Genomic DNA, 27,315 nt, shown 5'->3' on the forward strand with positions numbered 1-27,315 from the left:
ATCTCTGTAGTCCTCAGAGGAATTATAATACAGAAATCTTCAAATTTAGAATTTGATGTCAATGAAGTCATTTGAAAATGTCCTGAAGTCACAGCAGATGGATGGATGAAAGGGCCACAAGCCGCAGGTTGCGGACACCTCTGCTCTCGCGTTTCAGACTTTCAGAGTGTGGCTCCAGCCGATGAACGGTACAGTGATGATGAACGGCGGTGTAGAAATTCGATGGGAAGATGACAATACAGACACAGTGGAACATGACAGTCGTTTCAGCGCGGAACTCGAAATTGCGCCGAGATATTGCGATGTTTTATCTGCATTTGAACTCACCTCCACACCGTGCTCAGGTCTGTTGGATGGCGCCCCCTACAGCATGATAACAGACTTCCCCTGGCTCAGGACCCTGAGAGCAGCCGACCCGAACAACTACGCCCGCTATGACTTTGAGGACGACGAAAGCAGTGAGTGACGTCTCTCCTATTTGAAGCCCAACGAAAAATTTGGGATTGAACGGCCGCTGCCTTTTTCTCTCTCCTGCCGTGCATCAGCCACCATCTACGCCCCGAGACGGAAGGGTCAGCTGTCGGCCGACATCTGCATGGAGACCATCGGGGAGGAAATCTCAGAGCGGCGACAGAGCAAAAGAGGAGTTTTTCAGAGAGTGGTGGTCGTCTTCCTCCATCACTGCGATACGCCGGGCGAACCTGTCGACGACGACTACATCTAGGACATTCCGTGCGTCGTGAGGCTCGTGTTCATTTGGGTCACGGCGGCGTCGAGATGCCAGGCGGGTCATTTGGACCTGCAGCGCACGCTTGAAAGTGACTGTGGGGTGGGGCCAAAGAGAATTACACTGCAAAAACAGGCACTTTGTGAACTTGACTCCAAATAATGGGATCTTTTGTCTTACCTGTTTCTTTTTTTTTTTTTTTTGCGTTCATGAAGTATTTTCGATCATGCTCAAGCTTCATATGACGCCCCCCTGCCCAATTTGAGCCGCAGAATTCCATTACACCGAAAGAGAAGTTTACAAATACATATACAAGTATTATAGTCATGGCTTCCATGTGGTTGGATATGTTACATCGTTTTTTGTTTTTTTTGTTATGTTTTAGAGATTGACCATATATCAGAAACCAATGAAAGTTTCTTAAGACTACCGGCAGATGATTCCTATTGTCATATTAGGTCTCTGTACAGACACATTTCCACTCTGGAATTATCGGTACCCAAGTTTCCATTTCTGATAAATGGCTTGACAATGATCATTTAAAAGGTGTGTGCAATGCACGAGAAAGCAACAAAATTGTAGTCTCCTGCATGGAAGTGCACTGCATCCATACAGTCAGCTAAAAGTTTGAATGCGGTCACTTCATGACTTAACCGTTGCCTGTCCCTCGTGCCTCAGGGTTGCTCAGACCCAAATCTGCAAAGGAGAAGTTTGGAAATAAAATTGCATCCAATTTATTTATTTCTTTTTACTGTGAAGGCCTTGGGTTTCCCCACATTTCATCCAGAATTATTCTGAGGCACTTACAGCGCCTTGATAGTCACGACTGAGTTGGCGTCAGGGCCAGAGGGCATTTTTTGACATGAAGTTGGGTTGAAACTCATCCTGCACATGGCTTCGACCCAATCGGACGTGGATCGATTTGCAGTGTGGAATTTGTCAGTGGTGGTTCGCTTTTTGGTGGGGTGGAGGTTGATAAATGTCAACAAATAAAACTTGTGATTAAGAGTGAAAGGACAGAGAAAGACTAATCCATCCCCACCCATTATTTTTGTTTTGCGATATTTTTTGTTGTTGTTGTTGAATTGTACAGACTTTGTAGATAGTCATGTTCCTCCATGCTGTTTCTATGTTTATAAGAAAAAGCTATTTCACATTAAGAGGAAAATAAAACAGCTGGAAATTAACTTTTCTCTTTCTTATCACATACAGTATATTACAATGAAGTTGCTCTGACAAAAATCTCCTGAAGCCATCGTTTGGAAAAGAGGAGCTCAAGACAAATTGTGGCAAAGCTGTAATAAAAATCGGACATACATTTAAAAAAAAAAAGATGGCATCTGTTCACTTCGAAGTTTCAAATACACTTGCTTCGTGTTGCTGAGGCTTTTAACGTGTACGAAGAATTAGTACTGCCTTACGTTACTGCGTCACAGCAAAAAGCAGTTGTCGCCGTGATTCCGCTACACGCGCATGCTGAGCATGGAATTTTGCCCACCGCGTCTTCTGCTCCAATAACAGCAAAAATGACAGACGAGTTACAGAGCAGAGAGGCCTCTGTCAAGCCGGAGATGGGACACCTGTACACGTTGTTCGAAGTTGGACGCCACTGATCGCCGCGCTTCCTGCTTTGACAATTTGGGAGGACAGACAAGACATCCGCATACTTGAGAGTAGCAGACTGGTCCACTGCTGTCGTTCCATGTAAACAGAGTGAAACTGTCCACAGCGCTGCCTTGTCATTTGAATTCCCTTTGACACTAAACAGTCACCTTATTTCGACACAGTTTTGACAAATCTGACCTGCAAAATCTCGCACGGAATCTTTTTTTTTTACAAACAAGTTGATGCAAGCTTGAGATTACTCCAAAAGCCATCTACTCAGTAAAAATAGAGGCTGAATTTTCCACCTTGACTGTTGGCCAGTGCACCAAGCTAGCAGACATGGGGGAATGAATTTCGCGTAAAAGAACTTGAGACTCCTTCAAACATTTTCACAATCAACTTTTACAGACATAGTGTCAAAAGTTCCGAGATGTAACCCACCTGAATTTTTAATTCTGGATGCGGTCAGGTGTACCGTTACTTTTGTCCATTTAGTTCATGAACGATATCCAACTAGTGTGAGTCCGTTGACTGTCTCCGTTGGCTCTCTGACACCAAAATGCTAAGCCACAATGTGCCCAAAGTAAAACAACGCGTCAAATAAAGAACATGTAGTGGATGACCGACCTTTTTTATTTACTTCAATTCACTTTTACGTAATGAATGACTGCATGTAAAAATGACTCAACACTCAGTAATGTCTCAGAAACCTTTCCACATTTCCACACAGCCACGGGCGAGAACATGCAAACTCCACACAGGAAGGCCGTAGCCGCCATCGAACCCTGCACCTCTGCCCTGTGAGGCCGACGTGCCAGCGGGCCGCATCACCAAACCTAATCTTGTTTTCACTAAAAGGATTTTATGTCATCTGCGGCACATGAATAGAAAGATCATGTTTACCTTGTTCTTAAATTTCTTCTTCCGTATGAGGGATGAGACCACATTGTGTGTGTGTGTAAGTGTATACATGTGTGTGTCCACGGTTCGCTGCCATCTGTAATGACCCAGTCTGCTAAGCGGCAGTAAACAGTGAAGCATGTCCAAACATTACCTTATTAAGACACAAAAGACAGCAGACGGAGAGAAGAGCTCGTTCAGCTCTCGCTCATCCATCGACGTCGGCCCTCCTTGACTTCCACGTGTCGCGCTGAGCTGGGATGAATGAGAAGATGGAGGATTTTCCATTTTTCGCACCTGAACCGAATTTTAAAACGTGGATCTCATTTCGTGACCTGTGTATGTTTTCACATGTCATTCACATTCTCCCTCCTTGTCTTTTGAAACATTCTCTCTCCGCGTGTTCCCACTTGACTTCCTTCCTCACTTCATCTCCACTTGTTTCAAACATCCAACATGGTTCTCCTTTCGCCTTCATGTGCTTTTCATCATCATCATCATCATCATCATCATCATATTTCATTTCTGCTTCCACTTGCACAAAACAAACTCATTGGACTCGTTAACCCTTTCAGGGACAGCGGCTACTACAGCGGACAGCTGATCATGTTATCTGGTTACAGGGTGCATGAAAGGGTGAAGAAAAAAAGAAGAAAAAAGCTGGTAAATTGCATGTTTTTTGTGTGGACTACTGTTTCGACGCGAGAGCCGAACTCATTCCATGAACATTGGAAGTTGTGAAACGCAAGCTGTATTTCATATGAATGGTACAACTTTTCAGCATCGATAACCTTTCTTCTGACTGAGATGACATCGTCATCGCACGTGTGGTTGGCCTCAAACCAAGAGCTTCTGTCTTTAAATCTCTGCTCGGGTACTCAGGCTTCCTCCCACATCCCCCCGGCTCCACCAAAAAACACGTATGCTTGATGAATGAAATAATCTGACATTTCCACAGGTTTAAACCTGAGTGCGAATGATTGCTTGTTCTTCCATCCAGCTGAGAAAAGCTTCACCTCACCTGTGATAAGCGGGGGGAAATAGAGGGAAGTCAACAAAGGAAACAAACACGAAATCTATGAATCGAGCAGTTAAAAAATGAATCGAGCATTTGAGGTCAGCTACTGTACCTTAAGCCTAATATGTACATGCAAGCTTAATTTGTCAGCAGCTCTTATCTCAAGACAAAAATAAAAATCGTCAAGTGACGGCTTGTTTGAAAATGTTCAAAAAAGTGAAGCCATTTGTATTTCAAGGCACTACTCTCCTCAATTTTGAAGCAACAACATTAGACTGTTTCACTTTTTTGGTTTCTCCGGGTTTTTTCTTTTTTTTTTTTTGAGGGGACGGTTAAAACGGAACTCGGTGATGATTTGGGCTTCTGCGTGAGTCGTCGGCCCTCTACTTCGTCTGTATCAGTGGTTAGCAGGTGCCTCACGAAACATCGATGCCTACACCTCAAAAATGTCCTTCTCAAATCTTCCCTTCAAACAGTACAGTGGCCTGGCTGCGTTAGAGTGCCTTATAGTCAGCTGTGTGCGTACGAACAGCAAGGAGAAAAGACTGAAAAGCAAGGGCAAATATATATATATATATATATATATATATATATATATACAGTATATATATATATATTTGAATATACGTTGAGGGGCGGCTCAGTGGTTGAGCCGCCTCCACTCCCTGTGTGGAGTTTGCATGTTCTCCCCGGGCCTGCGTGGGTTTTCTCCGGGTGCTCCGGTTTCCTCCCACATTCCAAAAACATGCATGGTAGGCTGATTGAACACTCGAAATTGTCCCTAGGTGTGAGTGTGAGTGCGAATGGTTGTTCGTCTCTGTGTGTCCTGCCATTGGCTGGCAACTGATTCAGGGTGTCCCCCGCCTACTGCCCGAAGACAGCTGGGATAGGCTCCAGCACCCCCCGTGACCCTATTGAGGATCAAGCGGTTCGGAAAATGGATGGATGGACAACAATATTGTTCAACAAATTTTAGTAAGCCAGTCTGTTTCACATTTCCATTTTTATTTTAATTTCAACAATCTTAAGAATTTCTTTTGGTTCATTTGAAACAGGAATTTGAATTATGACATATCAGTCAATATAAACACGGAGTGATGTCTTGTTAACTCGTGAGTGATGCCCTCTAGTGTCTAAATGCTATTACTCATTTAGTGAATGCTATTACTCATTTAGCCACCAGAGGGAAGCAGTACTCTATGAAACATCACTCACCAGTCTACGAGACCTCAGTCAATGCAACACGTGTTCCATTGCGCCCAACCTGCGGGCCAGGCGGCACTGATTTTATGACGGGGGCCGAGGCCCGGATGAAATTCGGCCGCGGGCCGGTTTGGCCCGCGGGCCGGACTTTGGACATGCCTGCCCTAATGCAACACCCTTTTTCAATGACGGGTCTGGACTGCAGGCAGGTCACTCTTGTACTTGCACTCTTTTTACTACGCACTCTTTTTTTACTACGAGACATGCTGGTGCAGAATGTGGTTTGGCATTGACTTGCCGAAATAAGCAGGCATGGATGGCAGCATATGCACTTGTGTGTACCTTTCAACATTAGTGGTGCCTTCAAAGATGCGTAAGTTACCCATGCCATTGGCACGAATACAACCCCATACCATCACAGATGCTTGGTTTTGAGGTTTGCGTCCATAACAGTCCAAATTGTTTGTTTCCTCTTTCACCCAGAGGACACTACGTCCTCAAGTTACAAAAATGATTGGAAATGTGGACTTGTCAGACCAGAGAACACTTTTACACTTTGAGAGGTAATGATGAGTTGTTCATTCATTCATTCATTCCTCTTCCGAGCCGCTTGATCCTCACTAGGGTCGCGGGGGTGCTGGAGCCTATCCCAGCATTCTTCGGGCAGTAGGCGGGGGACACCCTGAATCGGTTGCCAGCCAATCGCAGGGCATAGAGAAACGAACAACCATTTGCACTCACACTCACACCTAGGGACAATTTAGTGCGTCCAATCAGCCTGCCACTCATGTTTTTGGAATGTGCAAGGAAACCGGAGCACCCGGAGAAAACCCGGGGAGAACATGCCCTGGGAGGCCAGAGCTGGAATCGAAACTGGCACCTCCGCACTGTGATGTCGACGTGCTAATCACTGGACTACCGGGCCGCCCATGATGAGTTGTGTTAGCTGATAATTGTTCGTGAAGTGTTCCACAGGACACATAACAATATCCTTCGCACAATGTTGCTGTTTTTTAATGCAGCGCCGCCTGAGGGATCGAAGGCACGGGCATTCAATGTTGAGTTTCAGACTTGCTGCTTAGATCCCAAATTAAATTCACTAAACTGTTGGAGTATTTGATGACACACTTGTTCACCAAATGGTGATCTTCGCCCCATCTTTGATTGTGAATGCGGAAGCTTCCTTTTAGACTGATTCATGTCATTCCCCTGTTTACTATTAACCTGTTTACCTGTGGAATGTTACAAAATAGTGTATTTTTTTTGGGGGGGGGGGGCGGTTACAGGATTTCTTAACTTTCCCAGAAAAAAAATCATAATATTCAAAACTGTATCTCGTCTGTATGTATTCATTTGAATATAGACAAAAAATTGCTGTATTCTGTTTATACAGTATTTACATTTAACACAATGTCTCAACTTTACATTCTCAACTTTATTGGAATTGGGATTTGAATATACGTTGAGGGGCGGCTCAGTGGTTGAGTGGTGAGTGCGTCGACCTCACAGTGCAGAGGTTGTGGGTTTGATCTGACCTTCCTATGTCCTTTGCATGACATACCCTGATTTTGTATCAGTACCTGGCTGACTGTGCGTGTTTGCCAATTTTGAGACTGGTTTCCCTCCGGCTGCACGTTTTGGCCCAACACGGGTGCGTCCTTGGAGAGTGACAATTTAATGGTGGAGTGTCATCTAAACTTATGCCTGCGCAGACCATACTGCGGCAGATGGTTAATATGATTTCTGAGAATTTGGTCAGAGCCCAGGCAGCGCCCCACTTGATGGCGCAGATGTGCATTCGCGATGTCGAGACTCTTGTGTGTGACTAGAACACTGCAAGGAATGAAAAGAGCTGCTTTGAATGGAACCAGCTGTAACCAATCCCGCAGCGGCGCATTCCTCCCACTGGCAAATCCGCCTGGCCCGCACTCATCTGTGAAATTTGGGCCTACGCACTGTGCCGGATTTATGCCAGTCATGAAAATAAAGCCAAGGCTCGTCTAGCGTTTTGCGTGGTTCGCAGTAAATGTGTTTAAGATAAGATAAGATAAGATATCCTTTATTTGTCCCACACTGGGGAAATTTACAAAGAGATGTTCAGATTTAACAAGCACATTTCTGAGAAAGCCATCAAATGAATGAAAGGTGCAGTAACTATACCGTTACTAATTTAAATGACTATTAAATTTTTAAACTACAACCATAATATCACTTAGTAGAGTGTATACTTCTACCAAAGCCAATGTGTTAGGAAAAGTGAAAAAAAATGGGTGCTGTAATTAATTTAGTCAACTGTTTGTCAGTTAGCAAACCAGTTTGCTGGATCGCGTGAGTTGACCAACAGAGATGAGGCACATTTATGATGATGTGGGGTGGACTGTTTTATCCATGCTGCAGTGACTCAGACAGTGTAAACCATTCATGTCCAAAGTCCGGCCCGCGGGCCAAATCCGGCCCGCGGTCGAATTTCATCCGGCCCTCGGCCCCTGTCATAAAATCAGTGCCGTCTGGCCCGCAGGTTGGGCGCAATGGAACACGTGTTGCATTGACTGAGGTCTCGTAGACTGGTGAGTGATGTTTCATAGAGTACTGCTTCCCTCTAGTGGCTAAATGAGTAATATCATTCACTAAATGAGTAATAGCATTTAGACACTAGAGGGCATCACTCACGAGTTAACAAGACATCACTCCGTGTTTATATTGACTGATATGTCATATTTTAAATGATCCTTGCAGTTGTGGATATGTGTATTGCTTGTTCATTTCCCTGTTGTTCGAGTCAAAGGTTTTGTGACTATTGAAAAGTCATGGTGATACATTTTATCTTTCAAATCAATCAATTTGCACTCAGGAGACTTCTGTTTAAGAAAAAGTCAAGTGAATAAGCAGTTGCATGTGATATACCCGTTTCAAATGAACCAAAAGAAATTCTTAAGATTGTTGAAATTAAAATAAAAATGGAAATGTGAAACAGACTGGCTTACTAAAATTTGTTGAACAATATTGTTGTTCAATGTAAAGAATGTCAGCCAAGGTCGGCCCCCCGACATTTTACCACATAAAATCTGGCCCCCTTGGCAAAAAGTTTGGACACCTCTGGTGTAAACAAATTCCTGTATTCACACTTGTATCCATTATTCGTACGACTGCTGTCAAAAGGTCATGAAAGCATAGTGGCGTCCACATGCTAATGGACGATGAGGAGCCAAGTGCTCAGCACTGAAATGCCCGACGCCTCAAAACTACACTTTGGGACCATTGGAAGGTATGTAATAATATATTCACCCAAGTGAAATATATGGACCAGCTCTGTCTCAAAAGTTACATATGAATCATCTTTCTATGATTTAATTTGACTTGCTGATGAACTTGCAACATACGAAAGTGTCAAAAAATCTTAAGTTCAATGACTTTAATGGTGTTCCTGATGGGAACTCTTAAAGGCTAAAATGCTTGTTGTACACTATGTGTGTGTGTGTGTGTGTGTGTGTGTGTGTGTGTGTGTGTGTGTGTGTGTGTGTGTGCGTGTGTGTGTATGTGTGTGTGTGTGTGTGTGTGCGCGCGTGCGCGCACTTTGATACTTCAATAATGATCCTCTTCCTCCTTTCAGTGTAATCAGTTCCACATGCTATTTGAGTGTGCTGTCCACTCGGCTGCCCGAACAGAAAAAGCCCAAACTTAGAAGAAATATGAAAAATGTCAAACGCTTGTTTCCCATTGACTGAATGAAACCTATCCAGTCTCCACTCACTCCTCCTTCTTTTCTTGTATTTTCCCCTCCTCGCATTTCTTCTCACATCCTCTATTTCTCAACTCCAGTCTCTTCCCAGTCCTCCTCCTAACCCCGGCGCCCCCTCCCCCACCTTTCCCATTAACCTCTTCGTCTTTGCTTTTCTCCCAGTCGTCTTCGGTCTTCTCCCAGACAGACTCCACAGGTCACCGGTTGAAGGCTCTTGGGTCTTCTGACATCGCCACCATCAGTCATGTGCGGAGGGGCCATTCTCTGGAGCAGGACCCGCCCTCCAGTGACCATACAAGGTAATGGAGGAATGCGCGCCTTGGAAGTCCATCTGCTTCATAAAGACAACACGCAGAGGCCAGAGGGGTCCCACACTGATGCTGATCACTTTTTTTAGAGAAGCGTTCAGAGAAGCAGACGGCAAGATCTGTGACCAAGACCTTCGCTCGGAGATCGTGACGTGACCTCTCCCAACAAGGTACGACAAGTTCCCTTCTTTTTATTCCCCCCCACCCAATTATTTGGAATCGGCATTAACATCTTAGCATTTGACTTGGTCACAATGAATGCAGTCCTGCCAAAGTGATTATTGAGATAATAACAAGAATAATTTTATTTGAAGCATGACGATGCAGCGTTGTTGTACAAAAGGGGCAAACGGCGGCCTAAATGATAAAACGACTGTGACACGAAGGGGTTTTGCCTGACCTTAACAAACATAAGAGTGTTCAGTTGGGACTGTCATACCAAAATAAGGCACCCAGCTTCCAGCATGACAAGATCCAACGTTGCCAGTTCCAAACCCAACGATTAATATTTTATCAGCCGATGACGTACCTGGTAGCTTACAGTTTGGAAAGTCAGCTCTTGTATGTATCTCATTCGGTTGGGGTCACTTGATATACTATATATCTCTACAGACGGTATGTTAAGTACACACGTACATGTGTAACATTCATACTGTACCCAGTGCCGTATGAGTTATAAATGTGTCTTCTCTGTAATTCAAAAGGTTGTGATTTTTCTGCTCCCTCAGAAAATTGCCCATGCTCATTCACTCACAGCTGGACCTCAGCCCGGGGAGGTGAGATACCCCCCCCCCCCCACCACCCACACACACACACTGAGTTGGTTTTTGCATGAAAGCCACCCAGGATCATATGTGAGGAACTCCACAGCAGCTACAGCAAAGGAAGCCACTTGGAGCGGGAAATGCTTTATTTAGTTAGTTTTTGCAGTGAAACATCTTGGGAGGAGGGGGGGTTGGTCTTGTATGTACTGGCCGGGTTGACCGGACTTTCACATGACCCCCTCCACCACCCCCCACAAACTTACTCACACAACCCCTCACGTCAGTCCCCCAGGGGACCGAAAGAACATAATTCCCAGGGTCAATTTCACATGAGAGCAGGAGGGGAGATCACATACAGACGCACATGCATCTTGATGTCGACTTTTTTTTTTTAGGGGTTATCGCTTGAGGTCAAACGAGTGATGCTGTTGTATTCTCATTCAAGTGTAAACTATGTTCACAAATAAAAAATGGTACCAAGCAGTCTTACAGCCATATTGAAAAGAAATTAAAAAAGATACAATTACAACAAAAAGAATATATATATATATATATATATATATATGTATATATATATTTATTTATTTTTTTTTGGAAAAAAACACCCTCGATTAACCTTGCTGTATTCTGATCATATTACTATTTCATTTCTCCGAAAATAATCCGACTATTCATATTGAATTGCTGAATTTTTTTTCTAAAAAAAGGAAATCAATGAAGACCTCAACAGTAATTGCTCAGATAATTGCTCTTGTACAGTAATCCCTCATTTATCACGGTTAATGGGGACCAAAACCACCCGCGATAAACGAAAATCCACGAAGTAGTGACCAATAAACATATACAGGTTAAAAAAAAAAACAGTTTTTTTTAAGTCTGCAAAAAGTCTGCAAATGGTCCGCTGCAAAACAACAGCGAGTCACATAGAGCAACATATACAGTACTATACTACATGTATATGAAAAACAATCTTTTTTTTTTCATGAATATATTTGAAAAAATCTGAGATGCACTGAAGCCGCGATAAACGACTGATGCAGTGAGGGATCACTGTAAAATGTACAGATTTCCCCTCACATTTTGTATAATTACGATATTACTCGGTTATTGGGTATTTTTTTTCTATTGGCCTAAAAAATATATATTGGACAAACTGGCTCATAGTCTTGAAGGAGGTGTGTTAACTGATAACAGGCGTTCAAATACACAAATCAGACTTACAATAAATAAATTGTTAATAGGTTTCCTGCCCCAACCTTAGGCAAGCTTGGAAGTGTTGGAAGGGCTGTCAAGATGAGAGTTTGACCCCTGACCTTACCTTGAACTGCCCCACTGACATCCTCAATTCTAATTTCAAAGACACCTCATTTGGAGGTTCCTCACACTCCTGCTATAGCTCTTGCCATCACAAGTCTAACCCTCAGCTTCCAAATATGGCAGTGGGACTTACACATTTACGTTTGTTCTGGCTGTTTTTGTTCTTTCCTGCACGTGTTTGTATGTGAATGTGCGTGTCTGTATCTTAATGCGTGTGTGTGTGTGTGTGGACACACGCGCAACTCTTCCTATGACAGGCAGATAAAGTCGAATGGCGCGAGTTTCCTGTGTGTGATTTACAGAACTAGGGGGTGGGGGGTGGGGGGGATACGACCATATAAGGAAATGTTTGGTTGAACAGAAGAGATGGCTCTCTGGCTGTTATCGTGGCCTGTATAAACACACGCAAACACAGTCTCTTGCGCACATACACACCTGAGGCTGCCGCCACACAGAAGGTTCACGTTAAACTCATGTTAATGTTCAATGTGTTTTTCCTTTTTAGAATTGATTAATGGAATCCAGCTTTGAAGTCCGTCATTGTAGTGTGCTCGTGCGCGATGAATGTTGGGACATACAGTGTGTGTGTGTGTGTGTGTGCGCACTCATCCAATAAAGCTAGGTTGAGGATTTTTAGGAGTGGTCTAACGATTTTTTTGACCATTATGATACGACTTTGCTTTTTGAGAACAATACAATTCGATACAGGAAAGGAGATTTTGATCCACTTTTTCGCTACGATATTTTGACACAATAACAATGGTTGTCTTGAAAGTAAACCTCATCTAATTAAAGCTAACACCAAGTAAACAAAAGAAATGTTTTCATTGGCTAATTTCTTTTTCAAACTAACTCAGCTTGATTGAGTCCAAAATGTAAAACGACAACAACAAACTGATATCAGAACAAGCTAGTTTTAACTAGCTAACATAAACAAAGTGCAAGTGAACAAAATAGTCTTCTTTTTATACACGAACTTACCTTTTTATGAGATTTAGCTCTTCCTTTGTATGCCTTCAAACATCAATGTAAACAAACTCTTTTAATAATATTGTGTACAATATTCAACATTCCATTTTGTGAAAGATAAAATACCACATTAAACGTTTTCATTGTTGTTGTTCTGTAGAAACAACAACCATACGTATACAGTCGACCATTCTCTGCGTGTGTTGCAATCAGTCATTGTATGATATCGAAGACGGCAACAACTTTTTGGTCGGTCCAATTCCCTTGCATGGCAGCGGCCGCTGTTGATTCGTCAGGTTTGTTGCTGCTTCCGATGTCATGCCAGTTGAGATGCGTTGACAAACTGTCGCGTTCCCTTGACATTGTACTTGGCCTTTTCAAAGGATATGCACAGCGACCGGCTCGTCCAAATGATCAAATAGAAAGATCATTTTATACATAAGAGATTATATGATATGTATGACCTGGGGTGCGCTACGATTCAAGGACGGTTCAGTTGGTGGAACGATTGGATTCCATTCCAAATCAGTGGGATTCTAAATCGATTTGATATGTTATATCTTAGTTTGAGAAGCTCTGATGCAATTAGTTTCTGGTTGTCATTTTGCATCCAGTACATATGAATGAATGAACTTGTCAATAGTATAAATTGGGGCATTTCTTCCAAAGAAATATCTCTCCAACAAAAGACCATTCGAGACATACATTTTAAAGTGTGATGATTCGATTAGGTTGGATTCAACGTGCTCACGGCTTTTAAATCAAAACCCATTTCCCAAATGGAATTGTTTTGGTGTCACCCTACTCTGACAAAATTCATATGACAAACCAAAGTGGGTGTTTTTTATGACGGTCACAGCTCAGTATGTGGTTCTCGTGTAAATGTTTGCTACCTATGAATGCCGGAAGGTTTGGGTTCAGTTGCGCTTTGCATCTGTCCCGCTTTGCTCTGCCAACATGTTCAACCAAGAGGTACTATCGCTGCCAATATTGTGAAATTATTCCAGAAATAAGTGTCAACCTGGATGAGTATGTGACATTGTCACACGATGTGTCGCTTTTTCCCAGCAGTTGGGAACAGGGTGCAGGTTTTCCACTTGATGCTGCACGCGAAGACAAAGAGGCTGAGAGAGGGCAGATGTGATTATTGCTCGTGCGGATATGCCGTTATGTACAGTAGATCGCACTTCCTGAGAACAGACCTCAAGAATCGACTCGCAGAGAGAGAGAGAGAGAAGGAATAAAGAGAGAGAGAGAGAGAGAGAGGCCTTTTTTCTTAATATGGACTTGTTGAGCCCGGCTAGAGGGAGACGAAGCCGCCCCCTCCCTATGCTGCCCTTTAAGTGAGTCTCTCCCCCCTGTGACTAGAAAAGGGAATGTATGTAGCCGGCTGGAAAAAGGAGGGAGGGGGTGTGGAGGTAGAGGTTGGCTCGTCGGGAGGTTGGCTCGTCTATCTGTGGGAGCAATCACACTCCGAAAGAGGGAATGTTTATCCAAGTGCAGTGATCCCATTTTCCATCATCCCCAAAATAAAAAGGGCGACTATGACCTTATATGGGGCGACAGAGACTTTCCAGTCGAACCCATTTGGTCAGGGTTTTCCACCAAATCACCGCTGACTGTCCTACTAGCCCATTTATGAGAAGGGGCCACTGCCAGGCTGTATCGAACATGCTCTTTTGTTTTCTCAGGGGTTGCCCGGATGAGCTGACACCGCTCGCTGATGGACACGCCACTCTGAGTTGGGTAAGCAAAATGAGCAACGCCGCCTTTTCATTGATGCTGCACAAAGAATTGAGTTAAGGAAGCGTTTGCGTGTTGAAGATACATTTATGATTGTGGTGCTAAGTTGCAGTGGGGTGTAAATGGGCATCATGCTGAGAGCTCTTTGTAATATTTGACTGCTCAGAGTCAATCAAACGTCTTCTTTTCAATTTCCCTCAGATAGAATCTTCAGTTAAAATGGCAAGTTGTGTTCAGAATGGGCCGTACAGAACATGTTATGTTTCTATGCTGAGGGCAAGCACCTGACAATTTAACCTTTCATTCAATTAGCCAATTGACTCCACCGACTGTCACTTATGTTCTGTCCGTTAGTTGGCCCTGAATCTTTGCTGTCTGCTCATGGCGGTTTCGTGAGCCGCCTCCAGTCTGCTTGTGCATCGTGAGCGTGTCACTCGAGACTTTTTTTGGAGCACGTGCCTTCTCGTGTGTCTACCCTCATAACTCCCAGCTGTCTGACTTCCAGCAGAGGATACAGCAGAGCATGTGTCCTTCAGGGATGTCATGGCTCGGAATTTGTCTTCACAGTTTAATTCTATTTTATTGATTGATTTATTTTTCATTCGGTTACTTTTTAAAGCAGGTTTTCTATGTGCTTTTTTAAAAAAGGAATATTTTTGAGTGAAAACCCAAAAGGGTCACAAAGTATTATGTAATTAAAATTTTATTTTACAATTCTCAAACGACTTTTTGACCCTCCTGATTCTGTAGATGTACAACAATACTGACAAGAATGCATTTGAAATGAACCCTGTGCGCTTGTACGATATGAACTGACAAAGATGAAAACTGAAGCCATTTTCACCAAGATTGTGGTCATTTTTAGTTAGTTTGCTAAATATTAGATACATTTTCAGGTAGATTTCATTTTTAAAAAAAACATTTTCACTTTTATTTCAATTCATTTATGACTTTTTTTTCTTCAATGTTTTACTTTTATTCTTTTCGATCGTATTTGTTAACTTTCATAGCTGTGGCACTGTCTCGCGTCATGCCTGTGGTGGGACAGGCCCGCATCTCAGCTCATTTATGGCATATTAATAACTGCGATGTGTGTGCAATATTTCACTCAGCAAGGTCAAACCAAACTACATCCCTGTATCGGGACATTGTTGTACTGAAATTTGTCAGTAGGCAACTCCACAAAAACTGTAACTTATCTTCATAACGGTTCATGACGGTTAAAGCGTAGCTCATACAGGCCATGAACAACCACGTGTGTCATGTTTCAGGCGGGATATGCATGGAAGCAGATAGGTGAGTACCAAAACACGCACACACACACTTTTGCACTCACGATGAAGCAACATTTTTTTTATGATGTCAAATCCTCCTCACTATAAGCGAGACGAGTTCAAAAGTTGTGCATGTGCGTGTAACATGAGAGGGAACAGCACAGGGAGTTTGAATTATGCCGGTCCACTGAGGGTTAGAGTCATTTCCTGTTTACCCCTCTCATGTAAAAGTGTATTTTCAGTTCTCTCCCACTCTCTCTGACTCGCTGAGTCCCTCCCTGAGGCGGTTCCTCCCTGCGGCCCATGGTGCAGTGCTGCATCTCTGGTCAGTCGGTAGTCTGAGATGAAGCACTGTAGCTCGGGACGCAGGACTGCGTCACAGGCCTCCGACGTCCACCTCAAGAAGGAGCTGCAGATTCATCGAAAGGCAAAACAGACGATGGTCAATGTAACACGGCTTTTGGATCATGAAATAAAAGGACTCCCAAGACTTAATACAGAAATTATTATATTATTCCAGAAAAAAAGACCTGAGGACAATTAGGGTGGCCCAGTGGTCGACTGGACAGTGCAGAGATGCGGGGTTCGATTCTGGCTCTGGCCTCCCTGTGTGGAGTTTGCATGTTCTTTCCATACCTGCGCGGGTTTTCTGCGGGTACTCCAACTTCCTCCCACATTCCAAAAACATGCGTTGCAGGTTAATGGAACACTCTAAATTCTCCCTCGGTGTGAGCGTGGATGGTTGTTTGTCATTGTGTGCCCTGTGATTGGCTGGCAACCAGTTCAGGTTGTCCTTCGCCTACTTCCCAAAGACAGCTGGGATAGGCTCCAGCACACCCACGACCCTCGTGAGGATAACCGCATTAGAAAATGGATGGATGACAACAATGACAGCAGTTACATTAAGAAAGTTTATTGGCGCATTTCCTGAAATTGGAATGTGGTAGAAAACTTAACTTCTTGATGCTCGTGTATATTATACCATTCGATTCATTATACAGAGAATACAATGATTTACTTTTTTATTTATAATTTGAGATGATTACTCGCTTACATCTAATGAAAACTTCAATTCACCATATCGGCAATTTAGAATGTTACATGAGAAACAATCTAACTTATTTCAGATCTAGAAATGAGTAAACCATTGCCTCCTGAGCATCATTTTCCTTTGTGTTCAATGAAAAGTTTAGATGTTCTTCCTTTCAAGTGCCCCAAAAAACGCAGACTGTTCACTTTTAGAATTCAAAAACTGAAACGACTGAACATCATGATATTCATATTTATGGAGATATGCAGAATGTGCATATGGTTCTTTTTTTTTTAAGTCAGTATCAAGTTTCATAATTTGTCCCATGCCCCCTGCCTCCTGAATTCAGGTCTTCATGGGAAAAAAACGTCTGGATTTCCCCCCCCCCCCATTACCCGATTTTCCTCTCTCCTGGGGTCCAGTTTTCCCAGGAATCCCTTGACCCGTCTAAAAGGGGGATTCCTGGAAATACTGTTCTTAGGGGCGAGGCCCAGCGACAATTTGTGCGAGGGTCATAAAATACAAACGTGCATCCAAATCCAATCAAGGTAAGTTTCCGTGTTGAGTAAATGACTGCACACATTTGTTACAGTGATTGTGTGTTATTGTATACAGTATTAATGATGGTAGTCCTCATTTGTCTGTGTTGTTGTATTTTTGGGGGTTGCTTGAAAGTCAAAACGTCTTCCTCATCTGAGCATGGAAAGGGAAAAAAATGACTGTAGAATAAACAGCCTGTTCATTTTGTGATGTGATTTTGAAAACGACTTGACGTGACAATAAAAAACTTTGGATATCTGATCTTGAAGTCATGCTTCAATTTTTACTAGACTCACACAGACAACATATGAAGGCACCCATCATTGGTGGAGCAAAGTATAATGTGGTCAATTTTTGGTTGGCAAAGGCTGTTTGCGGTTGGAGTATGAGTGAGCCCAGAGGATGAAGCAAAGTCTTGCCGCAAGAGGGTACTCCGCTTTTGCTGAAAAGGCTAAACAGGCTCGAAATCTTCTCCTGCTTTTACATCTCATCGGGGTAATGGCAGAGTGGCTCTGTATTGAAGTTCATATGACGCATGTCCATCTGGTTTTGGGTTAAAAATCCAGGATCGGTTCAGTATAAGACAAGTCAGGCTTTCAGGTCTCTCACTGCTCATGATGGCCGAAGAGCTCGAGTTCAAAAACAGCAGCTAAATATTGACATGGGCAAGCTTTAGTATGTGATATAAACAAACAAACAAAAAACCCTGATAATGCCGTTTAGTAGGAAATAATGAGCCTAATGCGTCAACTGTCATTCTGTGTCTCATAAATAATAAGAATAAGAAAACCTTTATTCGTCTCACAATGGAGAAATTCCCAATTTACAGCGGCAAAGTTATGAAAGGTAAATGTAGAAGAACAAAAAGTAATGGAGCTGCTGTAAAATCAGCCACTCTCGCGGCACCATTTTGAAGCACGTCATGAACTAAAACAGAAATAAATCATCGGCAATAAATCTTTCGTTTTCAACATTTTGTTTGTCTGTTTGGTTTTGTCCGCGTAAGATCATTTCAACACTCTCTCTGAACGATTAGAGGGAAACCGCATTTGGGTGTAACACAGGATAACATTTAATTCATGTGCGCCAGAAGCGATATTTGAGGTTTGATGTCTTACAGCAGCTAATGTCACGTTCCTTCGACATGTGGCTTTGCAAAGTTAATCTCTCTCCTTTTTTTTTTTTTAATGTGTCAACAGGAGCTCTTCTGTATCAAATGCACCAGTGTCGGGATGAACAATTCTGAAAAATAATGTAATTGTGATTTTTTTTCTTAAAAAAGATGAATATTTTCCCCCAAGGTCCTCTTCCCACATATTGGTTGAGAAACACAAACAATACATTACGGTTTATCGCCATAAACAATGTCAGCTCTATGATATTGTTTATGCTTTGGCTCTTGCAACTTCAGTTACGAGGCAAATGAACCATAAATTAATATGATAGATACGTTAGTTATCCGCTTCAGTTAACTTACTAACCACTTGCAGTTTTTTTAAGCATTCACTCCGACAAATTCTACCAAACAAGTGTGGCATAAAGATAAATCAGTAAGCCATACGTTCGATGACAAAATCATGCCAACAAAACCGTGTGCTTTTCATGTTTCATTCAACGATGACACAGAATCATGTGCGCTGCACTTCTAAAGCACATATCTAAGACGCGATGTGTGTGTGTGTGTGTGTGTGTGTGGGCGTGTTTCCAAATAGCATTCGACTCCAGCGCAATATCTGAATTGGTTAAATTGTTCAACCCTCTGACGCAAGAGTGAGGTCGACTTGATACGTGTAATAACCGGCCACTTGTTTTAACCACGAGGTGGCGCAGTTAAATCATGAAGCGGCACAGTCACCTGCGGACTCAGCTCTTTGTCATGACACCCTTGCCCACATAAAGAAATGCCTTCCACCCCTTCTCCTTCCTTCTCGTTCTCCTCCTCCAGGTAGATTAGCACACTGGCACACGCCTGAATGGAAGGCAGGAAGAAAGATGTGATTTCTCACAGTCGCTTCAAGACAAAAAGACGAAACAAAATAGGATAGAATATCATACCTCTCAACTATTACGGTTTAGTTCATAGTTCATACGGATTTTGTGGTGAATCTTACGTATATGGCCGTATCGCACAAATCATACGGATTCTGAAAAATTCCGTTTGGTGAAAAAAGTAACGCAGGAATACAACTCTGAACACAGTAATGCCACTAAGTAGAATGATGATTAGACATTAACCAGACATTGTATTATGGCGATCTACAATAAATATCATTGAAATTTTCGTGGGTTTTTTTCTGCCGTTATTTTGACATATAAAATGCTTTGGTATGTTATAAGGATTTTTTTGCACTTTATAAGGATTTTTTTTGGGGTAGTTTATACAGGTTGGCGCTCCAAAAAGTTGACGGGTATGGAATATAATCTAGGGGCATTTTTAAGGACTGGCAGGGGGAGTACAGTGTTTGTGAAATGTAGTAATCTTTGGATAATTATGCTATGTGCTGCTTTCTATTATTATTAGTAACCATAAACAGAAGAGTAGGCCATGAAATTGGAAAACACTTAGTATTAAAAGTATACTTACGAAATGAGCACTGGATTTAAAATGACCTTCACATAGAAAGTATTCAGTTCACCTAACATGTATGTTTTTGGAACATGAACCTCACAACTGGGAGAGGCAGAACAAAAGGAGAGTTTTTAGAAGTGTTATTCCCTAGTGGCCGTGTGGCTGAATTGTCTCTTGGCCACGAGGGGGAGAAAAAAAGGGGGGGGGGGGACGAGAAAAAGCTCCTGCCGTGTATGAGAGTTGAGCGTGGTGTTTGCTGAGAGACTAAAACAATAGAGGATGGGTGGTCAGGCGGGAACAGCCGATCGATGTCAGTGGTCACTGCCGAGCACTAAACACATGAAAAACATGAAAACTTTCTCAACATCATGTTATGCAGTCAAACTTGACCTTCATACCTTTACACATAAAACACACCCTCAGAAGAGCGCCGTTTAGCTAGTAACGTCTGACCACATGCGTCAGTTGTACGGCTCATAATTCGACGAGGAAAAATCTGAACAACAAACATCACGCCAGACCTCAGCATACCGGACACGACCTCAGTTCATCAAGCGACAAAGGACTAACCTTGCTTGCGTGTTTTGCGTTTTCTTTGGCTTTATGTGTCTTTTGTGAGGTAAGAACGATCCCCCTCAAAACAAGGGGTCTCAAGAAAGGGATCTTGGCCACAATTTACGAGGCAACGTGGCGTTCAAGATGCTGATATTCTTGTTTTTGAAGTACCGTCCTGGAGATTGTGACATAGCTTTCTCAAAATATGTTAATTTTGAAAAACTCACAATACCAAGCCACTGAATGTTTTGAGTGTTCAACGTGTTGGATTTGAGCATTCTCGACGTTCAAGCAGCAACGAAACAGCCAGCAGGTCACGTTTCACAAGGCCCCCACTTGGTTGACTTTGCAAATATGAATAATTGAATGGAACCAACACTCCTCAGCGTCGTCTCTGACAGACTGGTGACAGAGTGAGGGAAAAAGACACGTTCTTAACTCGGCATAAAAATATGACAAAATGTTCGAGTGAATGAAACTAAGACTTCCCAGTTTGCAAGGAACAAGTAACAGATGCAGGGAGAAAACAAAATCAACGGGTATTGCATCAATAGTTAAGTCCGTGCCATTTCTGAAACATTTTTGAGTAGACTGTGAGGGTTCAAAATTGGATGTCTATCAAAATACCTTGAAACGTGTCATTTTATTCTCCGATAGAAGAGACAATGCTGATTTATTTGAGAAACGATCCAAGCTTAAAGGTGCGTGTCAAAGAAACAACAAAAGTGTATGGCATCGGTGTTTGTCAATGAGTGCTATGAACAGGCAACACGCGTTCATGTCTGAAAGGAGTGGTGCATTAAACCGGCTTCCGTGTTATGTGTGCTTGAACAAGTACAATGACATTTTGCAGGGTGTGTCCCCAGTGAAGTGGACTGACTCACACCTTAGCTATTCGGTTTTTACATTATTGCTGATGTGTTTTTTTAGGTCAAACGATTACTTAGACGAGGGCACACTGGCCACATTTTTACCTATTTCCTTTTGTAATATTAGCGATTTGATTCACAGACACAGCTCATCAATGCATACAGTTTAGGCTGCGTCACAGACAAACCCATGTTAAGTTGAACCATGACATATATGACACTCATCAAACAGGTTTGGAAGGTACGCTTGCATTGGTATTTTGCAATTGTAGCAGATTAATTCATTAAACCTTATTGATCCCCCATAGGAAAGTATTTCAAAGTTGAAACAAAAAAGTGAATGGTGGGTTGCATAACACACACACACACACACACACACACACATTTTTGGAATGTGGGAGGAAGGAAACAGGAGTGCCCACACAGGCACGGGGAGGACATGCAAACTCCACACAGGAGCTGAGACACGTGCATCAGAGAGCCACTTTCAGGTACATTGGTTCATCCGTTCAGTCTGCCCATTAGATGGTATCTGGAAGACAACCTCACAGTGGCACCCATGGCCCAAATCAAAGCCCACTTCGACAATAACCAACTCTTCAAACAATTTTCATTTGGATTCCGGACACAACACAACAGTGAAATCGCCCTCCTTAAAATCACCAATGACGTTCTCTCCTCCGACTCTGGCCTACTCGCCATCCTCATCCTCCTTGACCTTACCGCCGCCTTTGACACCATCAACTAGTCCATCTTACTCTCTCGGCTGCATTCCCTCAACATCACAGACAATGTCCTCACCAGCCATCACTCATATCTCAAAGAAAGAAAACAATTCATCCACATGAACAACTGCTCTGCCTCCACAGCCCCATTGTCCTAAGGCAGGCATGTCCAGCTCCAGGCCTGGAGGGCCACTGTACTGCCTGTTTTCCAGCTGCAACGCACCCGATTCAGATGATGAGCTCATCAGCCAGCTCTGAAACAACATTAGAAGGTTCCTGATTCTTTGAATCAGGTGTGTTGCTCTTGGGAGAGCTGGAAAACGGGCAGGACAGCGGCCCTCGAGTACCGACTTTGGACACCCCCGTCCTAAGGTGTCCCAAAGGGCTCTGTGCTTGGTCCTCTCCCTTCTCCCCATCGGCCAAATCATTCGTCATCACGATCTCCACTTCCACCGCTCCACTGATGACGTCCAACTGTACATCGCCACCAAATCCATCACTCCAACAACCCACTCCAGCCTGTCCAACTGTCTTTCTGATATTAAATCCTGGATGCAAACAAACGTTTTCTCATTCTCAACTGCACTAAATATCTCCTGTTAATCATTGGTTCACCGAAAATGCTTCCAAATTTAACCACACTATCAACCTTGATTGCCTTCTCTCACTGTTGCAACCTTGATGTCCTTTTTGATCATCATCTCTCTTTCGACCAAGACATCACCCAAATCACCAAAACGACTTTCTTCCACCTCAGGAACATCTCCCGCCTGCGCCCCTCACTTAAACCCTTATACACGCCTTCATCACCCCCCACCTAGACTATACCGCAATAGCATCCTCTCTCTAAACTCCTCAATAAACTACAATGCATCCAGAACGCCACCGCCTGCCTTCTCACCCACACCCGTTCCCGTGATCATTTCACCCCCGTCCTTAAAAACTTCAATTGGCTCCCCGTTCCCCAGCACATTCAAATTACACTCCTCCTACTCATCTCGAAAGCCCCGACCTTCTCCACCCATGCGCTCCTTCTCACACCCTCCGCTCCTCAAAAGCAAAAATAGGCATCCCCATGACCAAGCACAAAACTTGGGAGGGGGGGGGGGGGGAAATCGAACCTTCTCTGATGCCGCCCCGACCCTCTGGAATGCCCCATCTCAACTACTGACATCCCAACCTTCAAATCATTTGTAGAACACACCAGTTCCACTATGTTTTGAACATCTTGTAATCTTTGGTACTTATTTCTTGCTTTGGTTTCTTTTCTTGACATTTGTTTGATTTCAAACTTGTGTATATTTTGCTCTAAATAGTACGTTTTTATCCTGTATCTCTTAATTCTTGTTGGAAAGGGTCTTGGAGTAGGGAGAAAAGCCCTTTCAAATAAAATTTATTTTTATTATTTGACCTCCTGCACCTTGTATCTTAAAGAAATGACCAAATAAAATGTGCACGCGTCAGCAGCAATGTGGGGTCATATGTCAACAGGGAAACAGACCGGACGGGGAATGCGTTTCAGACATGGCTACTTTTTCAGTGAGTGCTGAATGGGGCCAAAACTCTGAGTCAGCAACAATGAATTTCTCACATTGTTTCAGTTCACTGCCCACACGCAGCCCGGTATCACAAGATCGAATTGAAGACTTTTTTTTTTTTTGACAGCAGAGATGTACTGATCTGTTTCAAAGTACAGTGCGGACTCAAAATACAGCGGAAGATGAAGTAATGGATGAGTCTGTCCTATTTGATCACCGGCCAGTCCTTCGACATCATCAGTAAAGAAGAAGTGTGTTTTCAGCTGTTCGTGCAAATTAATTTAGTGTGGATCCAGTTTGCAGCACTTACTCTATTTCACTCACACCTGCTCCTTCTTTCGTTTTGGAGTTGCATTTTAAGTCCCAATCCCAGCCTCAACTTTGGGAGCATCTGCCCAGCCTGTTAACCACTAATCCCTTGACCTGTATAATCAATGCAGCATGTTAATTGTTGACTACTGACGTTTCCAGTCATAAGACACACACACTTTCTCAAGCTATCGAATGAGCCAAATTGTCCAAAGTTTTGACTTGTACTCTAAATATCATCTCAAGTATTACGATAAAAATGCATTTGCTCATATATAGGGATCTCAAAAGGTCTGGTTCCCTGAGCAGGTGAGTAATGAGAAAAAAAGAAGCACCACTAGAAACTATTTGTCCTTTTCCAGTTCTGTCTAGAGCTTAATTCGTTGACGCAGTATTCACTCATCAATCATATGAAGCAATTTGAAGCTACTTTCCGTAAACATCACGTTGCATTTCAAGGCAGGGGAAAACGTGCACACATAACACCCCGCTCCCCACCCCCTACTCGTGACTGTAAAGCGATTGACGGGACTCCTTATCGCCATCTATCCTCTCCAGAGCACGGGCTTGATTTTCAAGTCGAAGAACTGGTTCAACTGGTTTCGACAGGTGGAGACAATTGGTTGGGGGTGGAGGGAAAGCACCTGAGGTTTTCTATAAAGTCATTTATGATGTATGCTCAGGAAGTGAAATCAATGTACTTTTACCTTTTAAGAAACACATAGTATGATGCAGTGCAGCGCTACAGGACCGAATAGACTGAGAATGTATTTCAAGATGACCATCACTCATAAAATGTTTGTAAAGGCAGAATCTTGTGTGTGATCCCCTCAGGGCGACATGTTAGACGACTGGTTAATACGTTCGCCTCACAGCGCAGAGGTCCTGTGTGGAGTTTGCATGTTCTCCCCGTGCCTGCTTGGGTTTTCTCCGGCTACTGCGGTTTCCTCCCACATTCCAAAAACACGCGTCACAGGTTAATGGAACACTTGAGGCGTGAATGTGAGTGTGAACACTTGTTTGTTTACACGTGCCCTGCGATTGACTGGCAACCGGTTCAGGGTGGACCCCACCTACTGCCCGCAGACAGCAGGGACAGGCTCCGGCATGCCTGCTACCCGTCAGAAAGATAAGCGGTTCAGGAAATGGATGGATCTCATTACAGCTTTGAAGTGATGAGCATATATTCGTGCCCCATCCCGAGTGCAAGGCAGAGTGACTACACGCTGCAACCTGCTAATCTGCACGTTACTGGTGTGTCAGTACTGCTCCTTGATTTACTGGCTCACCACTCACTCCCAGCATGTAGGCCTTGAGGGGCCTGGGGTTGGGTGGTGTGTCTTTTCTCCATTGTTGTCTGACTCAGCATTTTAAGTGCGACCCTGGATTCTAAATATGTCAAACTCTCAAACAGGTTCTTCATTGATTTTGTTTTAAACCCATTCACTGGAATCAGATTTGACTTTTGTATTTAAGGGGAACTTAACCTTGTGTCGCAAACTTCATGTTAGTCAGAGCTACGAAAAGCCGCAATCACCGCCTAAATACCTTAAAACGAAGTATGTGTGCCAGCTGAGCACAATGAAACCTAACATTGCATTCAATTGTATGTGATCATCGCATTCGATAAAAACATAAAACATGCACACCTCAACCATGTAGCAGACTTAAGTGTAGCAAGTGTGTAATCAATAAGAATCAGATTTATATGACACTTTTCTCCACAATTCAGTCCGTTATGGGGAGTCAGTCTCAGTCATGAAAGAACACGCCAGGGAAAGCTGAACGACTGCCACACCCTCTACTCCAAATAACAAGCCAGATGACGGCTTTGATAAGCTTACCCGCCTTGTTCGACACAAACTCAAACAATTTTAATGCCAAAGGTTATATGGCCGCCATCAGCGGTTCGTGTTGCATTTGATGATCGCCATGTTTACACTTACCCAACTACAAACGTTAAAGCGTGTGGATAGAAACATGGTCCAAGTCTTAGTTGTATAACATTTTTATTGGTAGTTCTGGAGAAGACCATGGGTTTTACAACAGATTTAACAAGTCTTAGCTCTAAAGAGAGGGAGCGAGCCAGAGAATAAATCTACAACAGACTGTTGCCATCAGCTGCAATCTCCTAACCACCATAGGAAAAAGAAAAAAACCAAAACAAAAATCCAACAGTTCACCTTTCCGTAAATAATTGTCCAAAGTGTTTTCTCATTCAGCTCTTCAGAAACAAAAAAAGGAGAGAAGAATTCTCAGGATTACATGTTTAAACATTTGCATGGTAAAAGCAGTGGGTGAAATAATTAGGTAGTGAAGAAGGGAAGAGATGCTTTGAGATGTTCCCAGTGAGGAGAAAAAACAAAAACAAAAACCAAGAGCTGACTAATGTTTTAAATCATGTTTCCAACGAAACCTTAGAAAAAGTCAACAGTGAAAAGGAAGACGGGGACAGGGAGGGTGAGAAGCTATGTTGGGTCAAGGTTAGGGCAAGGATCTATAAGTCTCCACATCCAAAGCACCTTCGATTCCATCGGTTCTTTTTCTTTCAGAGTGGAGAGTTTCATTATATACACATCAATATATAGATACAACACAGCAGACACATGTGTGCGTGTGTGTGACAATCTATATATTTCCATTACATAGACAGATGGAAGGGGGACACAGACTTTCTTTGTCGCTTGTCCGGGAAAGCGAGCCTCGGTTGTCCTGCTCGCCGGCGCTTCTGCAGCTCGCCTCTGGGAGAGACTACTCAGAAACCTGCGGAAACACGCAAACAAGTCATTAGTGCCGCGCTGACAAGTCCAAGACTGTAGCTGCAAGTCATATGCCCGCGCCGCTTGTTAGAACCCATTGGAGAAGTCACATGACATGAGCACAAGTCAATGAATTGGGGATCATCGGGACAGGCGGCATCTTGCGCAGCTTTGGGCATCTCGGTCCAAATAACTCGTTCGAGAAGCTAAATAAGGACATCGACACTTCTCATCTTTTGGGCTCCAAACGGCACCGCAATGAATTGGACCTCACAACAAGCAAGGCGTGCTCTTTACTGCAGACTTGCAGATGTCATTGGAGGGCATTTCCATCCATCATCAGCTGAAGGGCTTCGAAATTACAACACCGTGCAAATATGCCTCCCATTTTTTTCTCTTTTTTTGAAGGGGCCAAAAGAATGGTTTCAGGGAAAGATTGAATTGCAATTTTTTCTGACAAGACAGATACAGTTTCCCACTCTCCAAATCAATTTTCAGGGCAATATTAACTATGTAAAGAACCATTTACAAATATGAAGTTATTAAAAGCTATTAAATCTAAAAAAACAGAAAAACAAAACCATTTTCCATTAAGGTTTTTATAAAGCAAAAAGCTTGCTGTTATTCAAAGATGTCATTATGCAAAATCTAAAATGACCGAAACTAACTTGCTCAATTTGCATAAATGGAAGTGTATCTTTTGTGATAAACACTTCAGTGGAAAAATGATAATGCAAGTGTCGACTTACTGAAATATTAAGTACTAAAAATCTTAAGAGGCAGAAAGAATAATTTATTCTTGCCGCTTCTTTTCAGACTAACATTTCGCTTTGATAATGTCTGCATTTATATTG

The 27,315-nt window shown here is 43.0% G+C and overlaps 4 protein-coding genes and 1 long non-coding RNA gene across 10 annotated transcripts in view; 2 read left to right on the top strand and 3 right to left on the bottom strand.

Annotated features, from left to right (window-relative positions):
- fbxo38 (F-box protein 38) overlaps window positions 1–1,914 on the top strand; it is a 32,866-nt gene extending 30,952 nt beyond the window's left edge. For 2 of the 3 annotated variants that reach the window (XM_052058892.1, XM_052058901.1), the window contains exons 20-21: window positions 345–458; window positions 546–1,914. In XM_052058892.1, the coding sequence (XP_051914852.1) occupies window positions 345–458; window positions 546–724 (293 nt within the window). In that variant the 3' untranslated portion in view covers window positions 725–1,914. The remainder of the gene's footprint in view (window positions 1–344; window positions 459–545) is intronic. The other variant, XR_007961446.1, reaches the window with a different exon arrangement.
- Window positions 1–27,315, bottom strand: part of tmem129 (transmembrane protein 129, E3 ubiquitin protein ligase) — a 207,998-nt gene that overhangs the window by 59,664 nt on the left and 121,019 nt on the right. The gene's annotated exons all lie outside the window — the stretch shown is intronic.
- The window catches only part of LOC127597905 (uncharacterized), a 126,678-nt gene that overhangs the window by 4,883 nt on the left and 94,480 nt on the right, over window positions 1–27,315 (bottom strand). The window lies entirely within an intron of this gene.
- The window catches only part of LOC127596497 (storkhead-box protein 2-like), a 148,639-nt gene continuing 125,172 nt past the window's right edge, over window positions 3,849–27,315 (top strand). Inside the window, exon 1 of the mRNA XM_052059089.1 lies at window positions 3,849–3,868. The gene's annotated coding sequence lies outside the window, so the exon portion shown is untranslated. The remainder of the gene's footprint in view (window positions 3,869–27,315) is intronic.
- csnk1a1 (casein kinase 1, alpha 1) overlaps window positions 15,615–27,315 on the bottom strand; it is a 48,283-nt gene continuing 36,582 nt past the window's right edge. For 3 of the 4 annotated variants that reach the window (XM_052060041.1, XM_052060014.1, XM_052060049.1), the window contains one exon: window positions 25,695–26,465. In XM_052060041.1, coding sequence (XP_051916001.1) covers window positions 26,458–26,465 — 8 coding nt within the window. In that variant the 3' untranslated portion in view covers window positions 25,695–26,457. Of the gene's footprint in view, window positions 15,977–25,694; window positions 26,466–27,315 lie in introns of those variants that run through there. The other variant, XM_052060032.1, reaches the window with a different exon arrangement.

The sequence above is a fragment of the Hippocampus zosterae genome, chromosome 1 (genome assembly GCF_025434085.1).
Source record: "Hippocampus zosterae strain Florida chromosome 1, ASM2543408v3, whole genome shotgun sequence".
In the NCBI taxonomy this organism is placed as follows: Eukaryota; Metazoa; Chordata; class Actinopteri; order Syngnathiformes; family Syngnathidae; genus Hippocampus; species Hippocampus zosterae.